The sequence below is a fragment of the Pipra filicauda genome, unplaced genomic scaffold, assembly GCF_003945595.2.
Source record: "Pipra filicauda isolate LSUMZ 115617 unplaced genomic scaffold, ASM394559v2 scaffold147_size4022426_pilon, whole genome shotgun sequence".
Lineage (NCBI taxonomy): Eukaryota > Metazoa > Chordata > Aves > Passeriformes > Pipridae > Pipra > Pipra filicauda.
In genome coordinates, this window is record NW_024103962.1 from 3642221 (window position 1) to 3656295 (window position 14075).

At 38.1% G+C, this 14075-nt stretch overlaps 1 protein-coding gene across 2 annotated transcripts in view; it reads right to left on the bottom strand.

The window, feature by feature from the left end:
* Positions 1–13832, bottom strand: part of CENPF (centromere protein F) — a 39314-nt gene extending 25482 nt beyond the window's left edge. Inside the window, exons 1-7 of one of the 2 annotated variants that reach the window (XM_027723759.2) lie at positions 13736–13832; positions 12952–13145; positions 11491–11687; positions 9134–9249; positions 6857–6948; positions 3819–4086; positions 2096–2298 (exon numbers count right to left, since the gene is read on the bottom strand). In XM_027723759.2, the coding sequence (XP_027579560.2) occupies positions 2096–2298; positions 3819–4086; positions 6857–6948; positions 9134–9249; positions 11491–11687; positions 12952–13113 (1038 nt within the window). In that variant the 5' untranslated portion in view covers positions 13114–13145; positions 13736–13832. Of the gene's footprint in view, positions 1–585; positions 638–2095; positions 2299–3818; positions 4087–6856; positions 6949–9133; positions 9250–11490; positions 11688–12951; positions 13146–13735 lie in introns of those variants that run through there. The other variant, XM_039378802.1, reaches the window with a different exon arrangement.
* Positions 13833–14075: the final 243 nt, after the last annotated feature.

The following is a 14075-nucleotide window of genomic DNA, read 5'->3' on the forward strand; positions in this document are numbered from 1 at the left end:
ACAGAGTGAAGCATTCCCCACCTAACTGCCTGAAAAGAAAAATTTATTTTTATTCCAAATTCAATCTGTTAAGGCAAAATATGTACTTTTTTCCCCCCAGAGAGTAAGAAAAATGGTAAAGGGTGAACGGGACTCTCTTTTTCCAGCCACAAGAGCTGTTTAATGAGTTAGTAAAACAGCAGTCGTAAGAAAATAAGAACCAGGTAGTAGTATTGGGATGTCAGGTTATTAGACACAGACTGCAGGGATCATGAGCTCCTGTAAGATAACATGGAAACTTGACTGCAGAAAGGCTGCAGACCTCAAAAGAAGTGAAAATACTTGATAACACAGAGGCGGTGCTGTGGTCAAGGTCTGTGAACAGCACCAGTGACAGACAAGTGCACAAGAGGCAAGCCAGTATTAAATTCAGGCTACAAGGCAGGAAACTAAAATCCAAAATCTCAGTGCAGTTCTACATCCAAAGTCCAGGGGATGCAGGCAGAGATCCAATTCCAATGCAAGAAAGAAGAAACAGAACAGTAAGGAGCCATCTTCAGATGGCAGGACCAAAGGAACCTTCTGGGGCAAGATGCTGCACTGCACCTTAGGGATGGACTGCATCTCAACTCAAATGGTGGCAATGCCACTCTTCCTTGTCCTTCTCCACGCATGTTTCTAGCTCCATAACCCTGCCCCTTCCCTTTTGCTGGATTTAATCTCCTTTGATTCCTTAGTAAAACAATTCAGCTCTCTTAAACCTGTAGAAAACGAACAAGGCAAAACTAAATACATAATATCCTAATCCTTTAAGAAGTTGAATCAAGTCATCTGGGGAATTAAATAAATGAAAATAAAGACTTTTTCAGAGAAATTGAGATGTCAGATTGAGTCAACTGTCTTCTCACAAGCTCACCATGATGACAGTGCCTTTATGAAGTCAATGGACTATGTCAAGAGTATGATTTTATCTTACTCCCAGCCAAGACTTCCCATAAACCAGTTCCTCACAGAGCTAACAAACAGCCAAATGTTGATGTCTCTCTGAAAAGGCAGAGTGATCAAGGTTTACATGCAAACATGCAAAGGTTTTCTTTTTAAGGACCAATACAGGAGTTGTGTGAAGAAGCAGCTTACCAACATACTTTGGTAGCATGAAGAAACTTGCTGGTAAACATGGATAACAATTATTATACCCAGAGAAGATACACACAGAAACATCTTTTTCCCTATCCTGTAGATGAACCAAACTAGTGGGAAAAAAACCCTAAAAAGATAGATGGAAATACGGAGATTCGGGGAATTATGACATCTGTGTACTAATTTCAAATTTGTCAAGTGCTGTGAAAAAGGACTTTAGGTAGGTAATGCAACTTGATTAATCAACAAAAAGAGAAAACTTCTTACTTGTTACCTTCTGCAGTTCGAATTAAATTATTTTAAGCACTGGCATTCTCCTCTTCTTTGCATGATTATGAGCAAAAACCTGAACCATATCAGATTTTTACACACAGATATCTTTTTATATATTTATGCTCTGTAAATTTTTAACTTAGCAAATTGTACTATCCTATTGGTTTTTCACTATTAATCCAAACTGCTTAGAATTAAGTTGTGAAATTCCATTTAGAAACTGCATCTATTCTCAATCTTGCATTGCATTTTTACCTAGGCTTTATTTAACACAAGCAATTTACAATACAAAGACTATGCCCCCACAACACCCTGTAGTAAAAGCAACAGATTCTGATTTTCACCAAAGTCGCATGACAGTCTCTTTCAGGCCAGAACTTGCCACCAGATGTCATTGTTGCTCTATGTAACTTGATCAGAAAATATTTTCAGAATTCAAGTCAGTCTTACCTGAGTATAAAAAATATTTCTTGAGGTCATGTAAGAACCTTCCAGAAAATGGGTGACTACTTACAAGTATTAATGTTTTTACAGGTAATACATATCAAACGAGCATATACTTCTCCAAACTTGATCCTCAGCAAATGCTCAAGAAACATAAGTCTTGAGAACCTTGGTTCTTACTAAAATGGCTGAAAACTGACACACATGAATACTGGCAATGAATTGTAAGGACAATCAGATGTGTAATGCAGCATTTTACCTGTGCGGTAGCTTGATCCAGTTGTGTTCTCATTTGAGTCAGTTTATCTCTGGTTTTGTTCAGAGCTTTATCCTTCTCTGTTAATTCTAACTTCATTCTGTCCAGCTCCAGTTCAGTCTCTTGATGTTTATTCACATGGGATCTGTTCACTTTTTCTTGAGCTTGCAGTTGTTGTTCAAGGTCTTTAATAGTGGAATTTAGCTCTGAATTTTAAAACAGTAAAAATTAAAGATACTTTCTGCTTTGGAAGGTATGTGTTCCACGTACTCAAATTTCCAAGTGCCTTACACCTTCTAAAATATTTGATAAGTACCCAAGTTCCTGACACAGGCAGACACCCTCTAAAATGTTCAGCAAGTTAAAACAAAAGTTTTAACTGCCTTCTACTACTACATGGATGACTAAAACTATAAAGATTTAAAGACAGCTGACTCTAAATCAGTAATTCCCACTTTGTGAGAACACAGTAACATGCAAGCTTAGGAACAAATGCTGCAAAGACAAAGACAATTTGTTCCTCTGCTGGTGTGGTTTTTTTTGGTTTTGTTCCTGGTTTTAAACATGCAGAAACATGTCATTTGACATAACTATTATATTTTTTTATTATTTTTAAAAGGAAAGATATCCACTACAAACATTTGTTTGGGGCGACTGTGAGTCTTTGCTTCCAGAAAACTTTTCAAATATCTGGCATCTATAAATGCACTATTTCATATTTCAATCTTTTTCATGTCTCAAAGCTAAACCAAGTAGTCTTGTCACAATATATATCAGCAAGAGTTTATCTTATCTTCCAAAAGCCACAACATAATTTACAGTAGAAATCATAAGTCAGTTACATGGAGCGTTATACGGAATTATTTTCGGGTTTTTCGTAATTAATTTTCCTTTGTTGAAAAAATTCCTGTCTTCCTGTTTCTGAGTTTATATAGCTTCCAAGTTGAAAATGTCACCTAAATTATTGTATGTGTAGGTATTTGAATGAACAGTTTGGAGAGTACAGAAACAGTTAGGGCAAAAGCTGTCCAAAGAGTCTAAATAGTAGGCTTAAGCAAATGTTCACCTAATCCACAAGAAAACAACTATTTTCTCTCTTACAACTATCAGATATCAGGAATGAGAATTCCTTCATGTCTATATGTGCAATACAAGACCATATCTTGCTTTTTCGTTGTACTTTTTGCATCATACTTCATTTTGTGCTTCCAGCAGCATCCCTTATGAATCAACTCAGTTATGCCTTAAGCATGTTCAAACACTGAATTTTTAATATAATTATTGCTTAGCCATAAATCTCAATAGTATACAAAATTAAGGAAGCAATGTGATAGAACTTAACAGTAAAATGTAATGATATTCTGAAAAGTGTTCTAACTCTGTTTTAAGAGAATTGCTCCATGAGCAGTGGGATTAATGGAGAAGGATATTTTTCCTTTTAGATGATGTCCCCTACTAACCCCAAAAATACAAACTGCTCCCTTCTGGTTCTCACACCCCTTACGTAGAAGATACCACAGCTTGTAGATAAGCTCTGAGCACTGGCTGATCATTGACAATAAACACACCAGCAGCCAACAGGGCCAGCTGCCAAAGGCAACAACAAGTATCTTTCTCTTTTCCTTGCTAAAGCACTCATTTCAATACCTCGCTTCTATCCACACACCAGCTTTCATGAAACCATATGGGAGACTGCCACCGGGTCTTGAAGAAATAAATCAGATACCTCGGTTCTGTGCTTTTAGCTGAATCACGAGCGAAGAATTACAATTCTCAAAAAAGCTGTTGTCAAACTCATTCTTCTCTGATATTATACTAGAATTCGTTTCTTTTTCCCCTAGAAAAGAGGATGCTGCAGAACTTCCCCTTGCAGGTGTTTCTCGATTTCTAGATGGTGTCTTTTCTTGTTGCCATGAAAACACAGATGAGGAAGCCTGATGCCGAGCAATCTCTCTGTGACTCAGAGAGCTTTGAGAATGAGGCTGATTTATTTTCTGTGTCCAAAAAAGAAAAGGATGCACCTTTACATATGTTTCTATATCTAACATATAACTAAATAACTAATTTATTATTAAGTAGCTAATAGATCACCATCATTTCATGTTGTTGCACTGTCACATCATCCACCAGTGCAAACTACTGATTCATGTAATTATTTTTTATGCTATATAAATTAAATAACTTTAGACCAAGTATCCAAGGTTAGCTGATACTTGTAAACACAAACCAGGATCTCTAGAAAAGTAGTTTTACCTGTACATCTTTATAAGTGAAGTACACAGATTTTTGTCTTTTTCAAGAGATATCCCATTGTTCACATCCTAAATTTTTCAAAATTGAAGCCTATGTTTTTGCAAGCAAGTACTGACACAAGTAAGATGCAAAAAAGTGAAGTCTGAACTAACATATCTGATATCTTACCCACATTTATTTCTTCTGGGCAAACACAGGTAAATTCAAAACAGATTCATTTATTTAAACTTATAAACACAGAGTACCCCAAAACTGCAAGAATAAAATATGCCAGGTACCAGCTTGCAACCTCTTCCCATAGAAAAATTCAAAAAAAACACCAAACCAACAAAACCTCAAACAGTAAAGACCCTATTGAATTTTTACTGGATTTTCAAATGCCTCTTATTTGAATTACTTTTTTCTTAAACTAAATCCCTAAACCATGTAATACCCAGTGTGACTTCTCAGTGCAACGACAGAATATAGTGTTATCTAGGAAAAACTGTGCCAAGACCAGAAATCTACATTATATTGTCCAGAATGCTGTGTCCAATCCTGTAAAGTAACTTATTAACAGATAAAGAGCATAAAAACCTAACCATGCATGCAGTAATCATTTCCTTTATATGCCATTTAAATTTACGGAGTTTCTGAGACAAAAGTTTGAAACCAGGAAATTAATGGGGAAATTTATACTCATTTTTACTGAAATACTTCATGTGTGCTTTCTTTTTTGGACCTATTTGTATTTTGGCCTTTTTACAATACTCTTTGACAAAGAGTCCTGCCATGTAACACAGTGTTATAAAATCGTATTTGTTCTGAGCATGCAGAGCAGGTACTTTATGCCTTATGAAAAGTAGGAAAACGACCATTCCCTGTTTCCTCTCTTTCCCTGTTTCCTCTCTTGATCCTCACTCCTCTTCGTACCATCCATTTGTACCATGTGTTTGGAGATGAGAGGAACAAATTGGCAAGGAATATTCAAGATGTGAGGGTCATTTGGTTACATATGGACAAAGAATATTTTCTCATTAGTTCTTAATGCTTTCCCTAAAAAATTCTTTCTCATTATTGCTGAACACAATATTGAAGTATTCAGAGAACTGGCCACAATGACTACTGAAATGCTTCCTGGAATCATGTAGTTAGATTTGGAATCTGAATGTATCAAGTATTCATTTTTCAAATTATATTTTCCATATGCATTACTTTACTTTTTTTTTAAGCCAAATTTTACTTGCCATCTTAATTATTGCAATTATTTAGTGTTGCAAAATACTGTGTGGTCTTTAACCATATTATTCAACTCTTTTTCAGAATGCTAATGAATACGCTGAGTAGCACAGTTCTCTTTACCAAGCCTTTTCAGGCTCCTCTGTTGATTGTTCCCCAGCTTTAAAAACTGACCATTTATTGCCACTGAGCTCAATCTTTAAATTTGCAAGATCTCCCCTTATCAAAATTTTTCCCTTTTATCAATGTTTTGTGGATATCCAACAATATTATACTGAATCACACTTAACTCATACATTCTCTGATTTATTCTTAAAAAAACTCAAAAGGCCTGAAAATATATGAGACATGATTTCCCTTTACCAGTAAACAGTTGATCTTTTCTCCATACACCACACCTACACAAGCACCAATAAACATTGGTTCATGTTTCTAACAATCTGTCCAGGACAAAATGTTGGCCTGACTAAACTACACTTCCAGGAATCAGCTCTGTAAATTATTTTTGTTATTTTTTTTTTAATATCATCATCCTTGCCCCCTTCCAGTGTCAAGAGAAGAATGAGGTAAGTTGCAAATCACAGTGATTCAGTAGTCCCACAGTGCAGTGCCCTATCAATTAATGAGTAAATATTCTCTGTATCTGGTGATTTTTTTTAATTACTATTCATTTTATCAATCTAATTTAAAACTACTTCTGACTTTTCAATTTGAAGCTGTGCCACAGATTTAACCCCAGTGAAGAAAGGCTCTGATACAGAAAAGTTTTTAAACCTTTACATAGTAAATGCCAACTAAAAAAATTATTTCCCATTTTCTGCAATGGTTTTTTCGTTGAGGGCTTTCACAACTTATTCATCTTGTTCTCGGAGATTAGCTAATACAGTTCCTCCTACCTATGTGTTTGAATGATTTATGTGTTTCTATTTTCTAGGTATGAATTATTTCTCTCAAGTTTTCAAGGCTATTTTATTACGCTATCGTATTTAACTTGACATAAGTGACCCTGTTTTCTCTTGTCCTTGATTGCATGAGACTTCCAGTTTTTGAAGGATGAGTTCTCATTTTTAATGTCCTTCTTTACTATTCAAAGATGCTGGCTTTTCTGAATTCTCCAATATTCCTTCCAAATGACAGTACACACAGATTAATTCTCTCTCTTTTTCTTTTTTTTTTTTAATTATAGTTTAGGCCATGTAGAATATATTTCACTAGTTTTCCACTTCATTTTCCAAGTTTACTCAGTAGTTACTTTCTTAGATATCACACATACCATTCGTAAGAGGTACTTACCTTAAGCTGGATGGTTCTCAGCTGTAATTCTAGTTCTTTATTTTCTTGTATTTTTTTCTTGTATTTTTCTTCTAGCTCTTCAAACTTAGCACCTACCAAGACATGATGTTTACTTCTCAAAATCTGCTTTAGTACATAGGTAATCTTTTCTAGCCTACTGCTATCACAGGAATTATAAAAATGAACAGCTATCAGAAGTGTCAGATCATGAGGAAGAAATTAACTGTATATACATTATGTTCGGTAATTTAGGACCTCAAACTACACTGGTGGGATATCTGAAAGTTACTATTAGAATGAAAACACAACTGATAAAAGTAGGGGTCCAAGGTCAGAATTTCATTCTTTTTAATCCCTTTCTAAAAAATACAGACACACATTAAAAAAAAAGATGTATATAACACAGAGGTGTTATGTTATATATATAAACGCACATATAGATTTCTTCTTTTCTTCTGAAGTTTTCCTATCAGCAGCTCAAAAGCATCAATATTGCCAAGAAATTACAAGAAAATAAGGCTGTATCTTTTCCTTGAGATTCCAAATTGATTTCCTTGATTTTTCAAATATAAGGGGAATTGGACAAAGAATTTGTTTAGGACTGATCCTAAAAAGAGCTATAAGGTCACTCCCGAAGCCTCCTTTTCGCCAGGCTAAACACCCCCAGGTTCCTCGGCTGTTCCTCATCAGATTTGTGCTCCAGACCCTTCCCCAGCTCCATTGCCCTTCTCTGGACACACTCCAAAACCTCAGTGTCTTGAAGTGAGAGGCCGAAAACTGAACACAGGATTTGAGGCATGGCCTCACCAGTGCCAAGTACCGGGGGACAATCCGTTCCCTAGCCCTGCTGGCCACAAGCCTTTGGTCTTCTTGGCCACCTGGGCACACTGTTGGCTCTCGTTCAGCTGTCAACCAGCACCCCCAGGTCCTTTTCTGCCAGGCAGCTTTCCAGACACTCTTCCCCAGCCTGTAGTGCTGCCTGAGGTTGTTATGACCCAAGTTTAGGACCCGGCACTCGGTCTTGTTGAATTTTATCCAACTGGCCATCGATCCAGCCTGTCCAGATCCCTCTGCAGGGCCTTCTCGCCCTCAAGCAGATCAGCACTACTGTCCAACTCAGTATCTGTAAACTTGCTGAGGGTAAATTCGATTCTCTCACCCAGGTCTTGATAAAGGTATTAAACAGAACTCACCCCAATACTGAACATTGGGGAGCATCACTAGTGACCAGCTGGATTTAACTCCATTCACCTCCACTCTCTGGGCCTGGTCATCCAGCCAGTTTTTTAATTAATCCAGACAGGCTTTTTTACCCTTATGGGTCCCTTCCAACTTGAAATATTCTAGGATTCAATGATCTTAATGAATTTAAAACTCCAGCTTTCAGAGGACAAAAATCTCCCCAGGAATACAATTTTAAATAGTTATTTAAATAATTTTAATCTAATCCCCATTTCAGGAATGCCATGCTTAGTGGAATACTTCACATTGCCACTTACTGCACTCCTTTTCAGGTATGTATAAAGAAAGTAAAAAGAATAAGAATAAAGAATGGAAGAGATATCTTTATACATCGGATTCCCCAATGGAGTAAGACTGAGACGCCAAACTCACAGAACGTTTGTTCACAGTCCAGAAAGAGGTAAACAGCATGTGCAATATTGAACACATCAAAGTTTCTCAGCATAGAAAGCATAAGGGTGTATGGCTACGGAATACTTCTCCAATTAAGGAAACTTCCTTTTGCTTTTCCAAGTATTCAAGTATTCATTCAAGTATTTTAAATCTATTTAATGTCACTAATTTTAAGATAGAAGTGATGCTTTGAAATGTATAGTGTATAAATTATGCAGGTTATCATGCACAATAATAGCCCAAATAAAATATAAATTTCCAAGGGAATAAGACATATGACTGTTGACTGCATTTTAGTTAAAGTACTTGTGGTACATGAAGAAAGAAACTTGCTCCCCACTACATGAAGGGAAGAGCTGATGCTAGGAACAGGCATTCAAAAGATTGTTGCAGTCTGTTGATGGATGTTCCTATTATCCCATGTCCATCAATGTAGCAGTGAAAAGATGTAATATTTGTGATGTGTTCAATCTGCACTAATAATTTTTAAAATTGAAACCTGTGGTGCTACAAATTAGACACTCTCATAATAACCTGTATAATAGAGCCTAGGCAACTCAGTACAAGTGTAATGTTCAAAATACTCCACCTTCCAAGAAAACTGACAGTTTTTTGTGCTAGATGAAGAAAGGAATCATTTACCATTATTACTTTGAACTGGTGTTAAAGGAGCAGTAAAACTTTGCTGTGGAGTGCCACTGAGTGATACATCTCCTGCAATCGATGTTTGCTGACTCCTCTCTAGCTCACATTTGTATCTGTTTAGGATAGAAGCAGAAGCACAAATTAATACTGGAAACTAAAAGGTCAATTGTCTTTTTTTTTTAAGAGCTTAAAATACACTAATACATTATACAATTCTAAGAACTTAGTTTGAAGATCAAGTCAAAATACATCCACTGAAAATTTTTAGGTCGTGTAACACAGGAATATGAAGAATATATTTTATTTAGAGTTTCAACATATGTGATCAACTACATAGAAGTCAAAGTTAAAAAACAAAACCAAAGCCCAAGTAGATGAAAATCAGTTGGAATTGCTTCAGGTCTCACTGTATGAAGCTGCAGTCCAGCTAAACTAACCCTGACCCAAAGCACTGTAAACACTGAGATTATTAAAACGCTTACTCTTCAGTAAACATCTTTATGGTAGGAAACACACAACGTATATGCTTATATGCTATGTTCCAATACTACACACTGAGAAAACCATGCATACTTCATGAAAACGGAAGGCAATAACTCTCCACTTGACAGCATAGTTTTCATGTGTTCCATTTACATCACCACCGTAAACACCACAGCAGACCATGCACTCGAGGGACTTCCGTGAGCATGAAGAGTTACAAGCCCACCCAACGAAACCATATAACAATTTTAGAGGCTACATAGTAACTTTCGTCCTCCTCAGCGAGCAGAGGCTGATAAGACAACAGTTCTAGGCTGTAGCCCATTGCATTAGTGACTCCACAACTTGCCTTTCCATTTTCCCCTCTTTTACAGCACACCACCAAGAACTCCTCTCCCAGTAGATTGTCAGTTGGTATGAAGTGGCAAATTATCAGGTATCAGCATAAAACAAAATGCAGCCAAATACAAAACCAGAAACAACTGCCAATAACAAGCTACACATAGTAACTGCTGATCTTTTGTAGTGGACAGCTCTGTAAAGTAATATAATAGGAAGGAGAGAACTCAGCAAACTGGACTTAATTTTGGGAATAGATAAGTGGAACCTGTATCTTTAACTCACAATCTCTTTGGCCCAACATTTGACAGGAGATACAGAAAACATTAGTGCGGTTCTGGCAACTCTGTTCAATCTCACTAGATTTTTCATTGATGGATCCAGCAACTCCTTGCACAAAGCTGGTGTTTCCACGTGACACAAATTATTTTGTTGTATTATTTCTCACAGTAGTCAAACGTTTCAACTATCCTTAGTTTTCCCAAAAAGGGGCAAAGAGAAAAAAGAAACCCAAACAGAAAGACCAACACAGCTTCCTCTTTATTTGCTTCTATTAGGACATGTATGAGGCATGCCATGCAAAAGTTAAAGGAAGCAGACATACTTCAGGCCCTGAAAAAAATGCAAACAAACCAGAAAACCAAAACCCACCAAACATATATAAATAACCCAAGCCATCAAGAAAGCTGGTATCCCAGACTTCCCCCTCCCTGTGGCAATAATTCTGCATTACTAGTACTAGGACAATGGTTTATTGCATAGGCAGGACACTCAGCCTTATGACACACACTGTTTCAGAAATCCTTTTATTCAAGAATGGAGGGTGCCTCTAGTATGAGAGCAAGTTTAACAGATGAGAGCACTCCCTTCACTGTGTGCAAGTGCAAGGGATGGTAGATGTGTCTGCATTACAGAAGAGTCTTTTGTTGTATGAATTGCATTCCACCGCTACAGACAGTACACAAGACACTACCTCAGCAATAGCAGTGTTTACAAGTTGAGGTGTTATAAATTAGGCACCACTTTACCAAAGCAACTGGATTCTGTGACTCAGGCACAGGCCCATTACTTTTGGCAGCTTCCTCTTAGACTCCAATAGATGTTCATGCCTCCTTCTTTCAGTGCTCATGTTTTATTGGTAGACTTCACCTTACAGAGTGAATTGTTCATGTACTTTCCTCACAACTCCAAGTTCTTTGCAGGTTTTTTTTACTGAGTATCTCAGTTGTGCTAGCTTTTTTGTTTGTTAAAAAAAAAAACAAACAACAAAAAACCACAGAATGAATGGCTCTATTTTCACATGACACTGCAGAATTCTCTTGAATTAAACAGGAACTACAGGTACTAACTGTTTCAAGTGGTACAAAGGCTTGTGTAGAAGTCTGTATATGCATGTGTCTGTATAAAAAATATTTTGAGATTTCAGTCACAAAATCTGAATGAAGTATGATATGAAGGGAAACTAAAAGACCATGAAAGACATACTAAACAATCAAAACATGTCAAAATAACCACTGTACATAGGTCCTCACCTTTTCAGTTCTTGTTCTAGCCTTTCAATGTCTTTCTTGCTGGAATTCAGCTGACCTGACTGAATGTTGACCTGAGATTCTTTTACTTGAAGATCATGTGAAATCTTCTGCTTTGCTTTCTCAAGATTATCACACAATTCCATCAAGCTCTGGTTTTCTCTTTTTAGTATTGCAGACTCATTTTTTTCATTTTCAACCTAGTTGGAATATAAAGACATCTTTGAGATTATAAAGTCCTCTCCATCCTTCTGTGCAATTACAATTAATTTAGTAACACAAAGTTTACATAGCGTTATTTTCTTCCTAACATTTCAAAATCCTGACAGCTCTAAAAACCTTCAGATACACACTTTGTTTAACTATTTTCAGGTACGAAAAAAAACCACCTTTCCTAAAATTCAACTCAGTGACTTTAAAAATTTTTATTTATTGACTAGACACAAACTCATCAAAAAACCCATTAGTCCGTAAAAACTAATAATCATTGTACAGTCCTTGTATAGTGAGTCAAGAGTCACAGCTTTGAAGATGGAGCCTGGCAGTAAAGATGTCCTTCTCCTCTCTGGAGAAGCATGTGAGGGGCAGGCTTCATTTTTGGCACAATGTTATTCTTTTGACTGAAAAATAGTGAGTATTAGGCGCTGCTTCTGAGAGTTTTAAAGCTGCTTTTTGTTTGGAGAACACAGCAGTTCCTTGAAATGGTTGAAGTAAGTACCTGGAAAGTCATGGGGAAGAAACTCAAAAGAAAACTACAATGTTTAAGACATTTGCTAGAAAGTTGCAGCAACCTAAACTAAATAAAAGGTAACCTTTCTAAATCGCCTCTGAGCTGTAGTCAAATATTACAAAACAAAAAATGAACCAAATGGGTCACACTTGTCTGAAGCATGGCAGAACCCTGACCAAGAGGGTCTCTGGTTTCCTGGTTAGAGGGCTGACAGGGTAGAGTCAGACAAGGTGTAAAATTATAGCCTTAAAAATGAAAAGTAACACCGAATTCCAAAACCCCAGTCTCTACAAGGAAAAAAACAGGGAATTACATAAACCAATTAAAAGATTATAGGTATCTGTGGTCAAGGTGAAACAGGAAGACACTGCCAACTCTGCACGTCTGTTATCTAAAGCAGGCCCACTCGTTATCAAGGTTTTTAATAGGCATAACAATAAAAAATTTATTTTCCCAGTCATAAAGAGCTGTAGGAAAACCTCAAAGTACACGTAAACACGTGGAGGTGGACAACCATGCCAGATAGGAAGAAGGAATTCTATTAACAATCAATGAGAACTAAGCAAAGGGGAGAATATGATGAGTATGAGGTAAAATGAAGATAAACAGTTAGTATTTCTATGTTACCTTTCCCTCAGTCAGTGGGAAGAAACAAAACACTAACCCATCCCCTAACAACCAGGTAATAAATCTTTATAACTGCATTTGGCATGCAGAATAGCATTTTAGGTTACCTTTTGTTTCTGTTTTTGCAAAGCTGCCTCCAAAGTCTCTAACTGGTATTGTCTTTGCTGGCGCTCCTTTTTAAGCTTATCGACTTGACTTTCCAGCTCATGGATCTTCTGAAGGACTCTGGGGGAGAGGCCTTCTTTCCATTCCTCCACAGCCCAGCTCATATTGACCAGATTCTTGTTTCCAACAACTATTCCTGAAACACAAAGACAGCTACAATTAGACCTTCAAAAATATTAAATAAGCTTTGCTTTTAAATTAATTGAACTTTAAAGCTTAGCAGCGATTAGAATGCAGCATTCCATAATCGTGCAGGCTTCCTGATCTAAACTTTAAATATTATTGCTTTAAATAAAGCACCAACTTATAAATATTAAGTCCTGTTTTGACACACTTGTACGCAGGCAGGGGGGGATTTTGAAGCCTCGCTTTAATCAACCTCCAACCTGCAACAGCGGGGTTTATACCCCCTGTAGCTGCGTTTGACAGCTGTATTTCAGAGAGCTTCTCTCCACGTCTTATACCGATGCTGCAGAGCCAGCGCCGCTCACGCTGTACTTCGGTGGCATCTCAGCCTTGCGAAAACTCGCGGCTCTGTGAGAGGCGTCAGCGAAGCTTCTTTATTCCCAGAAGCCTTTCAAAGCAACGCGGATGAAACCGGGGCACCTCAGAGTAACTAAAACTAGAGACGACGACGGACAGGCGGACCGACCCCATCCAGGACCGGGGGGCTGCCTGTCACCCCCAGCCGTCCCCGAGCGCTCGCTCGCTCGCCCACTCACTCACTCTCTGTTAAATGCCGTCCGGAGCCTGGCGGCAGTGACCCAAGCTCCGGCGGCTCGTGTCGCCGTCCCTGTCGGTGTCCACGTCGGTGTCGGTGTCCGTGTCGGTGTCCGTGTCCCTGTCGGTGTCCGTGTCGGTGTCCGTGTCCCTGTCAGCGTCCCCGGTCCCGGCTCCCGCCGCACCTCAAACCCGCCGCCACCGCCCCGCGGCCGTTTGTGCCCGCCTCCCCACGCGGCCTTCAGAGCGCTGATTGGCCCGACTGCTACGCCGCTCGCCACGCCCCCTTCGCCTTACCACCAATGAGAGCGCGCCGCTGGGCCGCTGGCCCTCACTACTGGCTGGT